The 18,699-nt window shown below is 53.5% G+C and overlaps 6 protein-coding genes across 6 annotated transcripts; 1 reads left to right on the top strand and 5 right to left on the bottom strand.

Annotated features, from left to right (window-relative positions):
* Positions 1 to 397: 397 nt before the first annotated feature.
* Positions 398 to 2,979, bottom strand: J4E86_011746 (uncharacterized protein; the record flags this gene model as incomplete). Its single annotated transcript, XM_051452236.1, has 4 exons — positions 398 to 1,481; positions 1,535 to 1,656; positions 1,706 to 2,343; positions 2,397 to 2,979. 4 exons carry the CDS (start codon positions 2,977 to 2,979, stop codon positions 398 to 400), a joined length of 2,427 nt encoding a protein of 808 aa, XP_051296630.1.
* Positions 2,980 to 4,822: 1,843 nt separating this feature from the next.
* On the bottom strand, positions 4,823 to 8,107 carry J4E86_011745 (uncharacterized protein; the record flags this gene model as incomplete). The annotated part of the gene is made up of 1 exon (XM_051452235.1): positions 4,823 to 8,107. The coding sequence occupies one exon, from the start codon at positions 8,105 to 8,107 to the stop codon at positions 4,823 to 4,825; it is 3,285 nt and encodes a 1,094-aa protein (XP_051296629.1).
* A 3,849-nt stretch (positions 8,108 to 11,956) lies between these two features.
* On the bottom strand, positions 11,957 to 13,024 carry J4E86_011744 (uncharacterized protein; the record flags this gene model as incomplete). Its single annotated transcript, XM_051452234.1, has 1 exon — positions 11,957 to 13,024. The coding sequence occupies one exon, from the start codon at positions 13,022 to 13,024 to the stop codon at positions 11,957 to 11,959; it is 1,068 nt and encodes a 355-aa protein (XP_051296628.1).
* A 556-nt stretch (positions 13,025 to 13,580) lies between these two features.
* J4E86_011743 (uncharacterized protein) lies at positions 13,581 to 15,284 on the top strand (the record flags this gene model as incomplete). The annotated part of the gene is made up of 1 exon (XM_051452233.1): positions 13,581 to 15,284. One exon carries the CDS (start codon positions 13,581 to 13,583, stop codon positions 15,282 to 15,284), a length of 1,704 nt encoding a protein of 567 aa, XP_051296627.1.
* Positions 15,285 to 15,390: 106 nt separating this feature from the next.
* J4E86_011742 (uncharacterized protein) lies at positions 15,391 to 16,122 on the bottom strand (the record flags this gene model as incomplete). Its single annotated transcript, XM_051452232.1, has 1 exon — positions 15,391 to 16,122. The coding sequence occupies one exon, from the start codon at positions 16,120 to 16,122 to the stop codon at positions 15,391 to 15,393; it is 732 nt and encodes a 243-aa protein (XP_051296626.1).
* Positions 16,123 to 16,436: 314 nt separating this feature from the next.
* Positions 16,437 to 18,246, bottom strand: J4E86_011741 (uncharacterized protein; the record flags this gene model as incomplete). The annotated part of the gene is made up of 4 exons (XM_051452231.1): positions 16,437 to 16,891; positions 16,937 to 17,120; positions 17,178 to 18,006; positions 18,056 to 18,246. 4 exons carry the CDS (start codon positions 18,244 to 18,246, stop codon positions 16,437 to 16,439), a joined length of 1,659 nt encoding a protein of 552 aa, XP_051296625.1.
* Positions 18,247 to 18,699: the final 453 nt, after the last annotated feature.

The following is an 18,699-nucleotide window of genomic DNA, read 5'->3' as shown; positions in this document are numbered from 1 at the left end:
ATAACGTAGTCGGGAAACTTACTAGTTATCGAATGGCGTAGATGGTCTTGCAACCGGGCGAGTACGGGAGTCTGAATTCGAGGGGGGACTTCCTTAACGGGGGCGGTTGGGGGAGCGGTGGGATCCTCGACGTGTGTGGGTGTGTGGGTTCTTTCCTTTTCGTTGGTTACTTTACTCCGGTTAGCTGGAGGGAGGGCTGAAGAAGAGAGGGGCGAAGAAGAGATGATTTATGAGAAGTAGATCATTATCCTATGTCATTATTACTATCCCAATCAGCCATGTATCTCTGCCCTATCCCATCATTATATAACCAAATGTTTACTCAAATACTTGAATCAGGGGAATCGTAAAAAGAAGATCATGTGCGACCGCTGTGCTCTGAAATCGAGATGCAGTCTCAATCCCTATTAATAACCCTCAAACTCCTCCTCGGATTCAAAAGCACACCCCTCGCCCCCCAAAAGCTCGGCTCCTGCCCATCCAACAACCCATCCACAACACTCCCCTCACTATTCCTCCTGCCCCATCGATCCCCCTCCCCAGGCCCGCCATACGCCGTCGTAGGCATAGGATCCACACTCCCCCTCCTAGTAATATCAAAGCTACCAGCCGCAACACCCCCATGGCTACTCCCACCCAGCGTACCAGGCGGCCGCTCACTACTATTCTTGCCCGAGCTACTAGTAAAAGTACCCTGTTTCTCCGCATTCGCACGTGTTTGTACGGCAGCAGCGTGCGACTTCCAGATCTGGACTTGGCGGCGGTAGATCCAGGCACAGAAGGCGAAGTAGGCGGCGATGATGAAGAAGACGCCTGCGATTACGCCGGCGACGATGGCGGCGATGTTGGGGCCGCTGTCGCCGGATGAGGCACCCTGTGGGTTTCCGTTTATGACGTTGGTGATGGTGGCGCCGTCGGGGCCCGTCATGGTGTAGGTCTGGGGTTTACCGGTTGCGAGGGGGCCTTGGGTGGGTGTTTGGACGGGGGCGGTGAGGGTGGCGCCGCCGGTTGCTGCGCCGCCGATTACGCTTTGGACGGCTTCGGGGACGGCGTAGCCGTACGAGCCTTCGATGCCGGCTTCGACGCCGAAACCGCGTTGGTTGATTTGTTGGGCGAGGGGGTTGCCGGTGCTGCCTTTGTCTTTGGAGTTGTAGCCTTGGAGCGCGTTTTTGCCGGTTACGGCGGTGAATTGGTCGCTCCAGCCTAGGCTGCTCATGTTGAAGACGTAGATGCCGGGCGCGTCGCAGCCGAGGTCGGTGTTGTAGCCACCTAGGACGATCATCTGGTGGTCCCAGACCTGGCATAGATGGCCGGCGCGTGGGGGAGGTATGCTGGCTTTGTCGGTGCCTTGTTCGACTTCGATCCAGGAGAAGGAGGGGACGGAAAGGATCCACATGTCGTCGCGCTGCGTTTGGGTGCCAAGGGTGTTAGGGTCTCCGAGATCTTGACCGGCGAACATGTAAATGTTGTAAGATGAGCCGCTAGACATTATTAGCAAGGATTGCGAGTGGCAATGAAAGTAGGGTGTACTCACTCTGCAGCAGCTCCTACAACTGTACATGGGTTGACTCGGTACTTCGGCGTCTTGCCGGAAGTACTCTGCTTGTACCATGTCGATGTCTCAATGTCGTAAACGTCGATAGTGTTCATCTGGGTCTAGATTCTGTTAGCATCCGCCATCACATCCTCATGCAGTCCAACTCACGAAAGTAGCATTGTCACCACCAGTCAATCCAATCAAGAGACCTTCTTTTCCAAATCCAGGGACGTAGACGAGCGAACTATCAGCGCGTTCAGGGAAAGACGCGGTGTTCTGTAATCCGCCATAGGTGATGTTGCGCCAGACACCGTCCGAACCAGCGGTCTTGCCATCTCCGAGAGACTCTACAGCATTGTTGCTCTGACCCGGGAACGTGAACTCCAGCAAGCTCTTCAGATACAGTCGCGGGGTCTGAATGCTCCAGCCTTCCGTCGTAAGGAAGTCCAAATGGCCAGCGAAGTAGAAGCCCCTGCCCAGCGTAGGAACGGTAAGACCCGCACCTTCAGCGACGCGTTGTACAGACTGACCAGCGTCCTCCGCCTCTTCTCCACCAGCCGAGGTCTTTGGGTCGGCGTGTTCAATCCATTGCTTGCCACCAATGTTGTATTCCCAGACTGAGTTGTTTGAAGGGTCGGCCTGTGGGCTGTCGGAGAACTGGCCACCGTAGAGCCAAAGCGAATCGTGCGATGCCCAGAGCTGGCCGAGCGAAACAGCTGGTGGGCCCGTGGGCTTGGGGAGACCGGTCAGAGCGGGAGAGGCGACTTGCCAGGATTCGGTGAGATCGAGAGTGAGGAAGTCGTTGTCTGTGTCATGTTAGCATTGAATGCGCAGGATTGAGCTGACTCTTATAACGTACTCCATGTATCCTCTTTTTGTTGGCCGTCGGTAGTCCTGCGGAATCCGTACATGTACAGTGTTCCGTTGACGATGGCGCTCTGTCCGCTCCACCGTCTACATGCATCGGTCGGACTGTCTTCTCGTGTGACGAGCATCGAGCGTTCGGCATTGGCCTGGATCAAGTTCGCCGGGATCGCGCCACCCCGTACGCCGACGTGTTTGAGGGGATTGAGTTGGATGATCGGTAGCATCAATGCCAGTAAGACACTGAGAAGGCCGAACCGGTAGAGTTTCGTTGGTAGAAACGATTGCGATGTGGTGGTCATGCGCGACACGCTCTCGTTCGCCTCGTCCTCGTCGCAAACCGACTCCCAATCGTCTTCGTCGTCCGCCAACCTCTCTCCCTCCGCGCTGAAGATGTCGTTCCGGCTCCTAAACCTCAGCATCTTCGCGGGTCTTAACCTCTTCAAACTCTCTCCATGAGTCGGCACCGGGCTCCTCTCCTCCATCATCTTATTCTCATCCACCAGTCCCACCTCCGTGAATATCGACATGCGGCGACCCTCGGGCCTTGTCGCAGGTTGTGGTCGGACTTGCTCCATTGCTTATTATCGGTACCAAACACGTGCAACCAGGTGGTCGCGTGCACGTCGTGGGGTAAAAAAAGGGCCGTCAAACGTAAACGAGTCGTGGTCGCAAAGGGTTCCTCGGGTCTCGTCAGGTGAAAGGATGCCAGCGGGTAAATGGTCAGAATGACGTCGCAGTTCAGGAACAAGGTCGGCACCCTTGACCCGGTTCTATTCGACGAGCGACGAGGGAGAGACGGGTTAACAGCCGGATACTATATGTGCCGGTACGCAGGATGCACGTTCGAGGGTGAGCGGGTGGCAAGGGCCCTGGGAGGAGGCGTAGGGTGCGGAGGACGCTGATTTGAGCGTGGCACAAACAGCCGGAATGACAATCAGCTAGGTGGAGCGAATGGATGTCACTGCAGAAGCGAACGGGCGATGCGGATGCAGATGCAAAACGAGGGACGCGCAACCGAGAGTAACGCAACGGCTAGAACAACGACAATAACAGACACAACGGCGAGTGAGTGAAGGATTACACTGGGTACAGTAAGATAGAAGGGGGGAAATACGGGCACCCAAATGTGGAGTGCAGCAGTACAACCCTAATCCTCCATCCGCCTCCGCCAGCAGCCATCCGACACTACCTCGGAGCGCTGAAAGCGAGGCCATCCTGTCCGTTTCGTCGCCTCGCCTTCGCGCCAAAGCCGTTGACTGGCCGCGGATAGACAAGCCAACGTCATGGAGGGTGCCGGTTAGGGGAATGATCAGAAATCGCGCCATTGGCCTCGCAACGTTGCAAGCCCCGGCCGCCTTTGGTCGTGGCAGGGACCACCTGACATAAGCCAAGACAGGTGGGTACTCAAGCAGGGAACTGCCCTTCTGCGTTTGTCAGCCTGCACGAGGCTGGAGGTGTCACCATGTAGGCTTGTGTTGTGATGTGTTCGAGGGATTTGTGTATGCACTCCACGATGTATTTTCCTTTCCCTTGAACATCTGTGTTGACTTGAAGTCCATCGCGTCTTACCATTCCCTCCGGACGAAGTTTGCCCCGCGCCCACCGCCAACCCAACCCAATAGATCACACCACCCACCCACTTACACCCGCAGACCGCGTCCATCCCAGCACCCTCCCACACATTCCATCGTACTCGGACGCTCTAAGCTCTCTAACATGTCTAGTCTCTTTACCATACGCCGTATGGGTCCCGGAGATTTCAATAGCTCGTGCAGCGTGCGTTAGCCTTTGTGTCTACACACCGTCCACCATCCACAGCCTCGTCCTTTCTACACCTGCATGCGGCTGTGGATCCACGTTTCGTGACCCTTAAAACTTTTGTGTGTAATCCTATTTTAGGTTCTCGCTGTATCCTGTGCTACCTGCCACAGCGGTGGAATGTATTGTGTTGTTTACCGTGCCTCCCAGTGTGTGTTGAGGCGTTGAGCGTGGCTGTGCGTCTTCAGCACGGAGCCCAATCCTTCCGTAAACGCCGGATGTATCGACACAACGTTTACTTCGCCTTCGTTGTTCGATGCTCGCTAGGCATATCCATGGACAACGAGGCTAGAATACGCTATGCGCGATGCGCTACGATAACAATGGGGGCAGAGCGAGATCTCGGTTGGCACCCGAGCGCGATGTGGCGAAGGGGCTTAGTGCGGCTGTTGGCTTCGTTTAGAGAGGTCACGATGGAGGGAGATACGGGGTGTGGGAGGAACGCTGGATATCATGCTATACTGCACTACGCGATGGTGTATATGTTTTTATATACTATGTACATGATTCGATTGTGTTACTAAAGTACGTCCAATGCACGACTGCCGCTTGAAGCGCCTGATTGCGACACAGAACCCAGCGACGGTATCAATTCATTTCCTATGAAAGGTCGTAGTACTCGTCAAGCTGCTCTCCATGCTCACTGGAGATGAAATCCATAATATCATCCACCGTGCCGTCCAAATCATCCTCATCCACTTCTTTGCAGTTGTCGCGGAGAAGCTGAATCAGCTGGTCCAGCGCAGTCTGCAGTACTTGCGGAGTCCACATGTACTTGCGCTCAGCTGCCACTTCCTCTGCGATCTTGTCCCAATTGAAGTCTCCGTCTTCTTCGCGATCATCACGATGATTTTGCAAGCTGGCAATCAGATCGTACTTGTCGCCCCACTGCATCTTGTCACCGGCATTTACAGTGAGCTTCTCGCCATCTGGATCAGCCGACGTGACACCAGTCTGGACCTCCTCACCGGGAAGCTCATCGTTCTCTGTTGGTGCTGAGACTTTACTGTCTTGCTCAGACTGGTCGTCGTCCGACTCTTGTGATGAGCTGCTCGACGCAACGCTGTGTTGATCTTCGTCGTCTTCGATCGGGTCGTCGTCCTCAATTGAGTTCTCATTCTGCTCTTGTACTTCGTCGTTGCCGTCTGTTTGCGGTTGCTCTGGGGAAATGATCGGTGCGGTGCTGAATGGTTCCTCTTCATCGGATGGTTCCTCAATCTCCTGCTCGGCGTCGTCACCAGTTGTCAGTGATTGGGCACGGTTCAAGTCCAGAGCTGGATCTATCAGGGCCGGATCGATCAGAGCCGGATCTACTTGGGTTTCCTGTACGACTGGCTGGGTTTCCTCCACGGCCTTGTCGTCACCCTCTGCATGCTCAGATTGATCGTCATTTGCAAGCTCCAGATCCGCTACTGACTCCTCGGAAACTTCGAGCTCGGTACGCTTCTCCGGTTCGTTCGATTCCAGAGTATCGCTCTTTCGAGGTGGTCCACGCTTCTTCGGCGGCGGCGAAACCTTCGATTGCTGATCAGCCTGAGCATTCTCCTCATCTGAATTCTCAATGACATCCCGTGTCTTGGTCGGCCGAGACTCCTCGTCGTCGTCGGCTTCTGCGGCCTCGCTCTTCTGTGACTTTCTCCGTTTCTTTTTCTTCGGTGGACTGTCCGCTTCCTTGCTGGCTTGTCCTTCTTCGTCGGAGCCATCAACAATCTCGTCGATCTCGGCAGTGCGGAACTTCTTCGGCTTCTTCACCTCCGAGCCCTCGCTCTTACTTGGCCGTTTAGCCTTCTTCGGCGGCGACAAAGTCCGGGCCTCTTCATCATCCGAGTTGTGGATGACTTCCTGTGACCTGGCAGAGTGAGGATTGGGTTTGGGTGTTGCGCCGGCCTCTCCCTTTGGCCGTCCGCGCTTCTTGGGAGTAGGCTCGGGAATCGCAGATTTGGAAGCAGCAGGCTTCTCCTTCCTCGGCTTGCGTTCGACCTCAATCTCTGGCGGAGATTCGCGCTTCTGCAAATTCCTCCACTTCTGTACGACCTGAATCCGGCTTCGGGTGTGGTCCATCTCGTGGCTGACCTGCTGCCAGTTGATGTCTTTCATCGTGTATTTGTCAATGGGTGGTAATCCTTCTTCGGCGCGGTGGTCTTCGTCTCGTTGAGCGACCGCTGTGACGGCGCGGATGAAAAGCTCCTCCTCTTCTTCGTCCCAGCGCGAAGACTTGAGCTTGTCACCATATTGCAGGTAATCGCGCCACCGGTTTTGACAGTCGTGCATGGAGCGATCCCCCATACCTACTGAGATGACCTTCCACTTGTTGGGGTGCATCCCGTAGAGTTGTTTTAGACGTTTGTCTTCCTCCTCTGTCCATACTCCCCTCTTGAACTGATGGTATGTCTGACGGATGTGTCTTCTCAACCTGTCTTGCGAGCGTTCTGTGCGAAGGTGCTTGATGTCGTCCCAGAATTCTGCGCTTTCACGCGCGTCCTCGATGTCCTGTGGTGCCCACTCGCTCTTGGATGATATAGTTCCATCGCCGGTGTTGAAGCTAGGGTCAGTTGGATTCCATTGTATGATGTCCACCAGTTCAGACACATCCAGGCCTTTCCTCTGCTGATAGTCTACGATAGCTCGACGGATGAGCTCTTCCTCGTCTGCGGTGAAGTCGCCGGAGCTTCGTAGATCTGGGGGGTGTTGTAGGTCATGCTCAACGTTCAATGCTCTTTCTGCCGCGGTACCAGATGGGGGATCTTTCCAGGTGAAGCTGTATCTGCCGCTTTCCCGCCGCGATGTGGCTTTCTTTGCAGATGATCGTCTCTTCTTTGTCTTCTTCTTCTCTTTGAAATCTCTGTGATCACCACCGGACGGTGGAGCAACGTCTGCCTCATCACTGGAGATGGGCTCTCGTATGATGCTGTCCTCGTCTTCTCCTTCGCCCGACGGCTGGGCAGGCGTGCGAACCGGAGTGGGCCGGTTGTCGATACTGTCCTTGTTCTTCTTTGTTTTCTTCAAACTGAGACGCGGCTTGGGCGTAGCTGTCTGCGTGGTGCTTGCCTCTCCGTTCGTGGGACGCGGATCGTCGTCGGGTATCTCGTAGAGGTTTCTTGATTTCGCAACGGGGGTTTGCGGCTTCTTGATTCGTTTTAGTTTCGACTTCTGGACGGTCCGTAATTGCTCGGCATCCTCATCTTCCCCGCCTCCAATGAGGTCTCGTAGTGTAGTCAGCGACTTTGGCGTACCAATCTTCCTCCGTTTCGCCGATGAAGGTGTTCCGTCAGCGCCTCCCCTGGCGGCTTTGCGTGAATGTAAGCCGTTCGTTCCCGGCGCGACTTCCGTTTCTTGAGAGCGCTTGTTTTTCGATGCCGTATGCGAGGGTGAGGCTGCCTCGTCTGCGATCATGGTTGTGTCTCCGTCCTGGTCTATATCTGCTTCCTGCATAGCGTCGCTGATAGCCCGATCCCGCTTCGACTGCTTGCTCTGCTTGTATGTGCGTTTGCCTTTGGTTGCGCTGGACGGAATGACGTGGCTAGACATGGGCGACGAAGCAGTTGATTGCGCGGGTCGTCCAGGAATCTGAGAGTCTGGTACCTCAACTGCGGTGGCGTGAGTGAAACCATTGGCAGCAGGCGATTCGGGCTCCGGTTGCGTCGCGGGAAAGGGAAAAGGAGATGAGGCTGGAACGTCGTCCTGGGCTAGCATGCCTTTAGTTGGAGAAGTCGCGACACTCTTCTTCGTCAGACCGAGTGCGCTGTTTCGCTTGCGCTTCTTCTGAATGAGAGGAGAGGCGTCCTGGCTGCCGTCGACCTGGGAGAGGGTGCCAATGGAGCCGGCGGCGCCGATGCGCGTGCCCTTTTCGCTCATGAGCTGCTCTGACGCGGCGACGTCATCCATGTCTGGGTCTGCCACTCCAATGCGTTAGTCGTGGCTCTGGGCGGGAAGGTGGAGGTTGATGGAGCGAAAAAGTGCCCATTAAAACGCGTCGAGGCCGTCTACTCACTAAAGTGGGACCTGCGCGCCGTGGCGGGGGAAGCTACCGTCGCGGCCTCGCGTTTTGGGGAAAGAACGGGCTGAGAAGAGGAAGTACCCATCCTTCTCCTCAGATCGCTGAAGATGGCATACCCAGGGCTGGATTCGAGCATTGGCGTCGTGATAGCCTTTTGCTGTCGCGAACTTTGTCGATAACTCCAGAAAATTGACGTGTCGCGCTGCGCGAGAGACGTTTCTGGTCCCTGACTAGCCAAACCCGGGCTAGTATATCTCTGACCCCGGTTCACTGATACCCAGCGGTCCTCCCCACTCCCCGCTCACTCCTCTCGTCCCGTGTGAGACACGCATCCCGAATTGAATTAGGTCATGGCTGCTTCATGGCCCTAGCGCTGTTCCTGATGATCCAACAATCGCCGCCTCGATCGCACTGTACACCCAAAGCCATGTTCAAGCAAGATGTTCTCGAGAGAGCCCTGGAGGACTTCCTCACGCACGTGAAGGTCGAATGAAGACGCAGGTTCACTTCATCGGCCAGTTGAACGAGTCGCTGAAGCCACTTTAGTTTCCGTTGCTTGCGCCGTAGTAACACATCTGAACATGGAGCCCTTTCATCGCATGTGACTTGTCATTAGTATACCCATTGCGGGCATTGAGCATTCCGCAAGCGATCCGCGACCACTATTATTGCTGCTTGCTCTTCAGGATCGTACAGTATCCTCTCACTGAACATTTCATCTCCTCTCACTTCATTTCCAAGCTCCCTACGAGCACACCCATCAACACCGGTATGCATAGCTCGCAGCATCTGTCTATTCATTTACTGCCGTTCCTGCTTTCAAACACAATCAAAACGATTCCCGGCTACATTAGGCTTGACTACTCATCACATACCTGATCAGCTGCATCAGTTTTTCACATCAACTTACCGGGCTGGCAACACAATCCGCGTTCTATATCCTCTCTTATCCCAGACCGTGTAAGATGGGTCAGCAACAGAAGCATGAAGAAACTCACCATACCGAACGTAACGCCGTCCTATCGGGCCTGGACGCAAAGATTGACGATCTCGACATCACGATCGCCAGTCTGATGGCAGAACAGCACACGTTGAAACGAGCTCGAAAATACGTTCTCTCGACACACAAGACTGCATCCGATATCCCAGACGACACTAATGCTCCAGCGAATAGAGCTTCCAAATTATCCAAAGGGCCTACATACCCTCGGCCCTCTCTTACAACGAAGAAAGCACGGTCAAGTCTCCGCCAGGAAGTACTGATCCGCAACGCCATGGAGAGGGAAAAGAGTTCGTCACCTCCAGGATATGTTGGCTTGCTATCGAGCGACGAGTTCGAAGCTTCCTTTCCAGACCATAACGTACACGGAGGCAATAAGGACAGCAAATACATTGGCGGTGGCGCTGACAATGGCGTTGGAGATGATGTTAGGCCATCCGTTGAACGCATGTCCTCTTTAACACCGGAGAATCACTCTGCACATTTATCAATCACAACAACCAATGCGTTCTCTCGCAGCAGCACTCCTTCTCCGGATAGCGAGACGATCGCACTCGATCCACCTGCTCGGCATGGTCAAGGCGCGCATTGGCAGGCAAAACGAGTGACCAAACGCAAGAGGCAGGAGAACGCGGCCAAAGCCCGAGCTGCGCGGAGGAAGAGAATGGGAAAAGCGAAACCAACAGCGGTCTGAGCCTGGGATATAGTTCCAGGAGAGAAAGGATTTCATGCACATTGAGACATGTGCAGGATTTCAGGCTGGCGTCTGGCGTTGTTGTTACGAAGGAAAAGTGCGATCAGGATAGGTGTTAAGGGTGATCATTTGTAGTAAACAACAACCAAAAGTGATATTTACTCCTCTCTGTAATCTTAACGTTTACCACGATATCACGAACTCGTCAAGACGTTCCCAAACCCCCCTTCATGATTTTCTATCAAATTTGACGCAATAATCGACACTGGTAGTCCTGGAGAATTTATTTCCAATATTCGCATATCCTCCAATTCGAGAAAACCCGCCCACACGCACAGTCTCGATGTCCCACCCATGCCCTCAATTCTCCAATTAGTTGACCCCCCGAAACAGCTTGTCACGTTATGCTGGCTAATTCTAGCGTGATATGATATGCGGAAGGGCTAAAGGACTGAAGTTGGTGGTGTGCAGAGGCTTGAATACGGATTCGGACTTCGTGGCGGTGGACGATGCGACACGAAAACGTCAGTACGGCTTTGGAGGACCCGTCATGCACATTAACTATTGAAAAAGTATTGCGCTTTGGAGTCGCATAGGTGATCAGTTGTCCTGGGTTTCGCGCTCGACGACTGGTGCATCCCGTCGCTGGCAACTTGGCGTCGGCTTTGGGGACGCATGCAGCAGCGGCCGTGTCGCATGCGAAGCCGTTTCTACACGCGTCCACCTCGCTGCGCGTAAACACTGACAAGCCATGCAGCAAATCCTTAAATTATAGTAGACACAGAAGCGCTTAATAGACGGTTCGTCATGATAGTATAAAGTGTGACACGCATCGCTCTGACCTCTTGTGCCTTCCCTATCAACGTCGTCGATGGGCTCGGGAAAGCGCGACGCGATGCGACACACAGCTTCATCCACCCGAACACCACGATCCCAACCTCCACCACCATCAAGAATTTCTTCCTCAACCGACGAGCAAGCCCATCTTGTCAATGAAAAAAAAAGGTAACCTGTCAGATTGCCATCAACGTCCTGCCTCCCAGCGCAACACGAAGTCGCAAACCAGTCAGCTGAAGATCATCGCCACGAGCGCCGAAGCACCACGTAAAAAATAGCCTCACTCCGGGACATCGAGGCTGATAGTCATCAACCAGGGTGGAGATTCTGTGGCTACTTAGAGTAACTCAGAAGAGGATGCATACTATTAGAAATGATTCTATGAAGTATGATCGACATGATGAGCAGAAGGAGGGACGGAGGGAGGGCGGTTTATATAGGCAGAGGGAGGGAAGCGCGGGCCAGGAGGGCACGTGATGGGAAGGCGGTGTTGGGAGGAGGATTTTTCACAAGATCCACTGTGTGTGGCCGGTGTTGGCCGCGAGGGCTGGGAGTGGGGGCTGGGAAGTGAAATTTCTGAGGGTGGGTGTTCGGTATGGGATCATAGCGTTCGGCGTGCGGTGTGCGTGCGGTCAGAGTTTACCACTGTGACGCATGTGAATGGTTGTTGTGTTGGTCTTGCGGAGACTGTACCAAGGCGAAAATGGCGGTCGAATCAGGTTGGGTCAGGGGCGGTGGATAGCCGGCGGGTCGCGACTTCCAAGCGTTGCGCACGACGAAAACACGAACAGAAGACGAGAACATCACTGGATCAGGTCGCTTCGACTTGCGGATAATGAGCACGATGGCGACGAGCAGCCTTTTGTGTTTGGGTCGATGAGCTATCGTTGGACCATGTCTCGTCGCGATATAACTCCGGTGTTGGCCGCCCACTGCCCATCGCAAGTCCTTTACGCCGGTTCAAAAGGCTACCTTCAACGCTTGAGCTACTCCAATAACACAATACTATGGAACAAACATCACTTGGACAGTGGAGAGTGATCCGCAGTGTTCATCTTTCTCTGCCTATTGCCCATTATGTCTCCAGACCGTTGGTCGCAACTGCTGCGACGTTCAGCCTTACCTATCCCTCATACACGCTAGAGATTGCAGTGCACGAGCGTGGTGCCGCGCAACTGGTCAACCAGCAGTCCAAGCAAGAGAGGCTCAACCTACTCTCCCACTTCTGCGCTTCCAAGACTTCCGGTTAACCTTAGGCGCCTCCTCTTCCTCCTCACTTTCCTCCACAACAAGCTTCGGCCCCACGGTCCTCCCATCAAACCGCTGGCGTCGCTCACTGATATGCACATCCACCTCCCTCCCCCGCTTCCTATACCCCTTCACAAGCCACTCGCCAAACTGATACAAACAAGCCAACCGCGCCTCCCCTCCCTGAAGATGATTCACACCTTCAAGATACACCCTTTTAACCCCGCCATGTTCAAGCATCGGTCTGAATTGGAAGGCATCCAGAAAATCTTCTAGATCGCGAGGTCTCTGGTATTGTGTGTACGCTCTATCGACGAGCTGGATCCAGTGGAATGACATGGCGATTGTGTCGAGCTGTGTGCACTTGAGCATTAGGCTTATGTCAAGATTGTCGTCGATGTCATGTTCGAATCGGATGATATGCGCTCTGTACTTTACGTGGGGAAAGTTGATGCGCTTGATAGCTGCGAATCCCTGGGTGGTGGCTATTCCATCGATGGTGACCGCGGGGAACCTGGCAAGGAAGTCTACGAACCAACGCGCGATTTTGAACGGCTTCTTTGCATCGTACTTGAAGTCGAACCACTCTGTTGTTGAGAGCATGAAGAGGGTGACTTCGCTCAGGAGCTGCTCGTTCGCAAACGCGAGAGCAGGGAGCCAGGGCGCGACTTTCGCGGTCGTCAGCCCGTCGCCGGCATTTCGATCACAGATGATGAGGTCGTCTGGCCAGCGCCAGGTGCAACATGGGTTATTGTAATTGTCGACATGGAGATGCTTCGCTAGAGTCGAGGTGTTCCGCGCGTTCTCCAAGTAGGCCTCGAAGACGTCGCAACAAGGCTTGCGGTATCTGAGGTGGCCATGATTCGCCAGCGTTGAGTCATTGTGCAAAGTCTCTAGTTGCAAGTAGGCTGCGAAGATCTTGAGACGAAGCTCGGCGGGTAGGAGGAGGAACTTGGTGAACTTTGGCTCGTGGACGGATGTCGCTTCATGACTGGCGACTTCGGGGATGGTGTTGGCCGCAGTCATTGCCGCGTTGCGAAGTGTCTACTTCTCTTGTAGTCTCGAGTTGTCGGTGACTGATATGATAGCATGGAGGCCGTGGTCCCCCCGCGCGGGTTGCCTGACGCCCTACTTACACGCCACCTGGGCAAGATTATACACGTCACGTGATGTCTTTCTGCTTGCAGACTGGAGTCTAGGTAAATTCACTCGAACGGCTGCGGATTGACATACCTAGGTAGGTACCCTGCTGCCTAAACCGAATGGTCAGTGCTCAGTTCCTCCCAACGTCATGTCTATCACCATATCCACTTACTGCATTGTTCTCGCTCAACGAGTCGCTACTCTCAACTCGGGATTGACAATCCGATATGCCGAAGTGTATACATTACGAGGTTGAAGTATGTATTGGTCTCAAACTCTTTTCGTCTACTTTACTAATCTATGGTGACAGGACGCTATTTCTTCCGAGTACATGCTCCTTGTCGCAAGAGCCACAGATCATGACGGTTGCGTGGACCAATTCGATGACCACTCACTTCTCGAGGCTTTTCAGGATCTTCTCGAGGGCGTTGGAGACACCATGGAATACGAGACCGAATCCGTTCTACACACCACACCGAACGATGCGCTGGGTGATTCGCTCGCCCAACATAGTGAGAGCTCCAACCTATCTGTGGACCCATTCTACGAAGACCTCACGAAAGCTTTCCGCTATATTTCTTCTGCAGGTCTTTGGTATCTACGTTACGAGCCATTTCTCCGCAGAACATCCGCAGATAGGGAGTTCACCAAGATCGCGAAGGCAAGCATGTCATACCTCAAGGACAACCGCGAATGTCGCTTTGACCCATTCATGCCGTACCATCAACAGTACATGTCCGGAACTCTGGTACAGCTTTACGAACACATGGAGTATGGTTCGCTCGGCGACGCTGTCTTTCGCCACATGACGGGCTGGTATGATGTAATCGAGTGTTCACGATTCTGTGGGTATACATGGCACCAGTGCTGTCGCTGCGGTCTTTTTCATTGCCACCACGACTCCATCGACATTCTTGATTCACGCGATGTCCCGACCGCGGTGACATATATGCACCAAACGACAAACGACCTAGTACCCATCGACCAATTGGCGTTCCAGGATCTCGCAAAAAGAGCGGAGCAGTACTTGGCTTTCACCAACGACTACGATATCTGGCCGGATGCAGAAGTTGCAGCTTTTCGGGAATTCTCTGGTCCTGTTGTTGAATGGCTACACTACGAGAACGGCATTGAACGGATCGAGTGGACAGCATTCAAGGACATCGCTGCAGCAGTGACGGGATTCTTATCCTACGAGCCACCACCATACTTTCCCCACTTTTTACGATTGCCGGCTGAGATTCGAAAGATCGTTTACCACCACTATCTTTCCGGAAACGGCGCTGTCTTTCTGGCCGACTCTTCCAGCTGTAATATCTGGGCCTGCTGTATCTGGAACTATCAGTCGCTGACCGTTTGCAAACATAGCCAGAAGACTCTGACCCCAATCGGACAAGCTTACAGAGATGTCGGAGGTTGGTACGCGGCTTTGAGTCTCACATGCGGGCAGTTGCAGGGCGAGATCATTGTCTTCATGCTAGAGCGCACACAGCAGATTGTTCTCAACCTCGAGGAGGGTGGCGGCGACGGCGGTGCGTGGTTTTACGACATTCTGGCAGCAATTCCTCGTGGTGACGGTCTGCGGGCAGTGAAGCACCTAGCCTTTCGTCTTGAGCATCTGTGCCACGACTCTCAGTCGTCACCCATTCCAAAAAGCCCTATGGTGGAGCTTGCACTCGCCTGTACTTCTCTCCGAGAAATCGAGTGGACAATCAATACCCAAGAGCTCTTCTGCATTAGCTCTCCAACCAGCTTGGGCAGCCCACGATCTGTAGACGCGCTACTAGAAAGGTTCGCACTCCGGGCTTTGATCAATTGTGAGAGTCTGAAGCGAATTCGCATCAGAGGTGTGTATGAAAGTATTGAATGGCAGAGTAATCCAAGTGACTGGGACGTCCTTTTCGGCGTGGGGAAGTGGTTGATGAAGGGCATTCTGGTTCGACAAGAGCGGCGCATTCAGGTGATCCTACACCGTCCTGATACTGACTGGTATGCACTAGGAATACTCGTGAAGCTAGATGAGGCAGACGAGAAAGAAGTAGAAGATATGTGCAAGGCGAAGAAAGCGAAAGCTTTGCTTGCACCAGTGCAGGCAGAGCAAGACCTAGGCTTTTTGCCAAGTCTCTTTGGCGACAAAGTATGAGAAGGCATCGTAGAGAGTAGGGTACAATGAATCTTTCTGGAAACATTTGAGGGCTATCATGATGCTCGTAACCGCTCCAGAATATGTGCCCAGAGCATAAACCTGCCTACATCAAGCTCGTAGCATCCATCTCCCACTCGAACTCATCTTCATTCTTCCAATACTTCGTACCACTCTTCCTAAACCCCATCTTCTCCAACACTCTTCCACTTCTCGCATTGAGCTTTTCCGTCTCAGCGATGAACCTTCTCACGCCCTTCTCCGCTGCGGCCCACTGCATGACTGCTTCCGCAGCCTCGCGAGCTACACCCTGACCCCAATACGCCGGCGCGACACCGTAGAGCATTTCGACCATCTCTTCCCATGGTGGTAGCGGATCGTCCGAATCGTCGCGTGGGGGAAGAGAAGTTGTCGTTGCGTCTCGTACGCCTGTATAGCCTAGCCATTCGATTGCGCCGAGTGTTTCGCAGACGTTATCCATCTCATCTCCATCGATGATCCGAACTTTCTCGCTCGCATCTTTCAAAGACCGGCCCATCGCACGGTCAGACCACTCTTTCGGTCGCCAGCCAACTGCGAAAGTGCCCAATCCCCTCTTCTCCCAACACTGCGCAATGTCTCGTGTAGCGATCGACTTATGCATTTCTTCTTGCGTGCGCTTCACTACGGGAAACTTGTCGCCGAAGCCCATCTCGCAGAATGACGTATCTGCGAGGAGGTTCGCGAAAAGAGTGACATAAGATGGGATTGAGATAGCCAATGGGGTAGGTACGATGATGAGTCGTGGTGTGACGAGGGCGAACCGCGAAAACGGTGTCGAGGACTGTTGATAAGTCATCTTGAGGTAATCGAGGCTTGATAAGATGCACAACCAGTCTTGCGGATACTTGTACACTTGGAACGATGATAGAAGAGATGACTCGGAGGGTCTTCCGCCGCAAGAAGAAGCCACTAAGTGTAATCCAGCCTAGCGCAATATGACTCAAAATGATGGAGAAGCACCGGGTCACCTCATACAAGGGAAAACCTGAACAGGTCTGCAGACTACATTAACATGACTACATGCGAAGTGGGTGTGCTAACATCGATGTAGACCCTAGGGGGTTCACGTTTTCCCTAGGTTGACGTGGGATGATATCCTTATCATCTAATCTAGGCTATCTTGTTCGCCTTCATTGGCTCGATTTGGAAAGGCGAGAAATGCTTCCCGCGCATGCTCTCCCAACTCTCAACCAACGCTTCACATCTCCGCCAGCTGTTGTCCACCACTTTCTCGTGCTCTTCAACACTCCTTTCTACCCAGCCATCCCTCTCGTCTGCCACCATCACCACTTCGTCGCCTTCGCCGGTATATGCATATTCTTCCCACGGCGTCTCTCCATTTGCGAAGCTGTTCCAGGTTCGTGCGTGCTGGGTAGAGATGTCCTTGAGTCTTTGTGACGGGTAGCGGAATTGGTACGTTTCGAACACGTAGTAGACGTCGACCCAATGATGCGCTTGCTGCCAGAAGGGACTAGTAGCGAAAGGATTCCGGATATCGAAGACGTAGCGATAAACCTTCTTGTTTGTGTGCTGGGTGAGATATTGTGCTAAGTGGTGAGTGGGCGCTACAACTATTAGCTATGCACACTGCATCATGCGGAATGTCTCACCATCAAAAATGACGTCGCCTACCCAACGTGCGCCTGCAGTTAGGAACACGTTCGTGTCCATTCCTGGCGAGATGCCGTAAGCTTGCTCGACGAGGTTCGCGCTTTCCTCGCCTAGCTGCTTTGCGATGCCTTTGAGGAAAGCGTCCGGGCTGACAGCAGCAATTTCTGACATCAACGTGACACCCTGTATGTCTGAGTAAGCTTCTCGATTTGGACGTATAAATGAGAAGCATTGACTCACCTCAAATCCTGTAGTTCCCAGAATGATATCGTTGACCCACTCACATTTGCCAAGCAACTCAGGAACGCGGTCCCAGGTCACAGAACCCGCTTCATCACCAAACCACTCTGAATCCTGAACCGAAAGCCACATATTACCAGCCGCTCGATGCGCGGCGGATGCTTCGACGATCTTTTGTACGTCCACCTGACGTAATTTCTCTAGACCTGCCTCGCCTTCTTCTTCAATCCCGACTCTTCGCAAGAAGCTGTTGTATGTCTCGCTTGCGCTTTCGGGTGATAGCGGTGCTGTCGTTGGGCCGATAATGCCAGACATGAGAATCGCTCTCTGGAACAGCGGACCCGAAGACGGAGGTTGGCGTAGCATGTGGGCGCAAATTGACATGGAGCCAGCGGACTCTCCAAATGCAGTAACCTTCTTCTTGTCCCCTCCAAAGCCCTCGATGAACTTTTGGATCCAGAGAAGCGCATTCCGTTGATCGTTCAGTGCGAGATTTGCATTTCCAGCCTCCGGAGTATGTAGATAGCCAAGCGCCCCCAAACGATATTGTATGCTCGCAGAGATGATGGGTTGGCCATCGAGGATCGACTGCTCGACCATGAGAGACGTGTTGTGCTGCTCGTCAATCTTTCCGAGCACGAAGCCTCCTCCATGGATGTAGACCGATACAGGTAGTCTTGAAGAGGGTGGCTGCTGCTCAAGGCACGAAAGCGGTACGTTCACCTGAAGAATAGCACATTTCAACTCGTCCGTTGCGTGTGGAAACTTTTCGTCCGGGAAGTTACCGCCGCCAACCGCGTCAATATTAAAGACTTGAGGGCATGCATAGCTGAGGGCATTAGCTTTTCTTCGCAGGGAAGCATTTAGGCAAACTATACCCATGTCCCGTGAAGTCTTTCTTGCCCGCGAGCGTATCTGAGAGAACAGACTGCTTGAAGCGAGCGGGGATGGTAGCGTATGGTATGGCGCGAAACTGAACAACGTTGTCGGGCGTAACGATGCCGGTCATGGGACCTAGTTCGGCATGGTGAAAGGTGAAGGTCTGTGATGCCTGGTGTTCTGAAGCCATGTTTCCGTTTGTTGGGGTTATCTGTCGCGCTATCGTGAGATCGCAAAGACATGCACGATATATATAAGGTACCAACGTACTTAGACGACGCGGGGAATAATACCATTTCTAGACAGCTTTGTATCTACCGGGAAGTGGGGACTAGGCCCGGCGAACCGGTCGGACGCGTAAGAAACATCCGATCCGTTTACAGAAATACTGGCTGTTGATGCCTACAATGCTGCCTTGAGCCCCGTGATGCGCAAATTCCAGGATGGGTGGTGTATCTGACAACGGACAAAATGCGCATATCCTGCAGTTGTAGTAGCTGGGACGTGCGATAGGTAAGGCCGCCGCTTGATATTGTGACTGCAAGTAAGCTTCAGCCCTTCGGACTCAGAATGACTGCCGAGACACATCTTTGTTGGAGTAGCGGCGGGGTTATTCGTCGGCACATCAACGCGCGAGACCGAT

The sequence above is a fragment of the Alternaria arbusti genome (genome assembly GCF_024043155.1).
Source record: "Alternaria arbusti strain BMP 1465 chromosome Unknown scaffold_42, whole genome shotgun sequence".
Taxonomy (NCBI): Eukaryota; Fungi; Ascomycota; class Dothideomycetes; order Pleosporales; family Pleosporaceae; genus Alternaria; species Alternaria arbusti.
The sequence above is the reverse complement of the archived record's forward strand: the minus strand, read 5'-3'. Positions and strand labels throughout refer to the sequence as shown.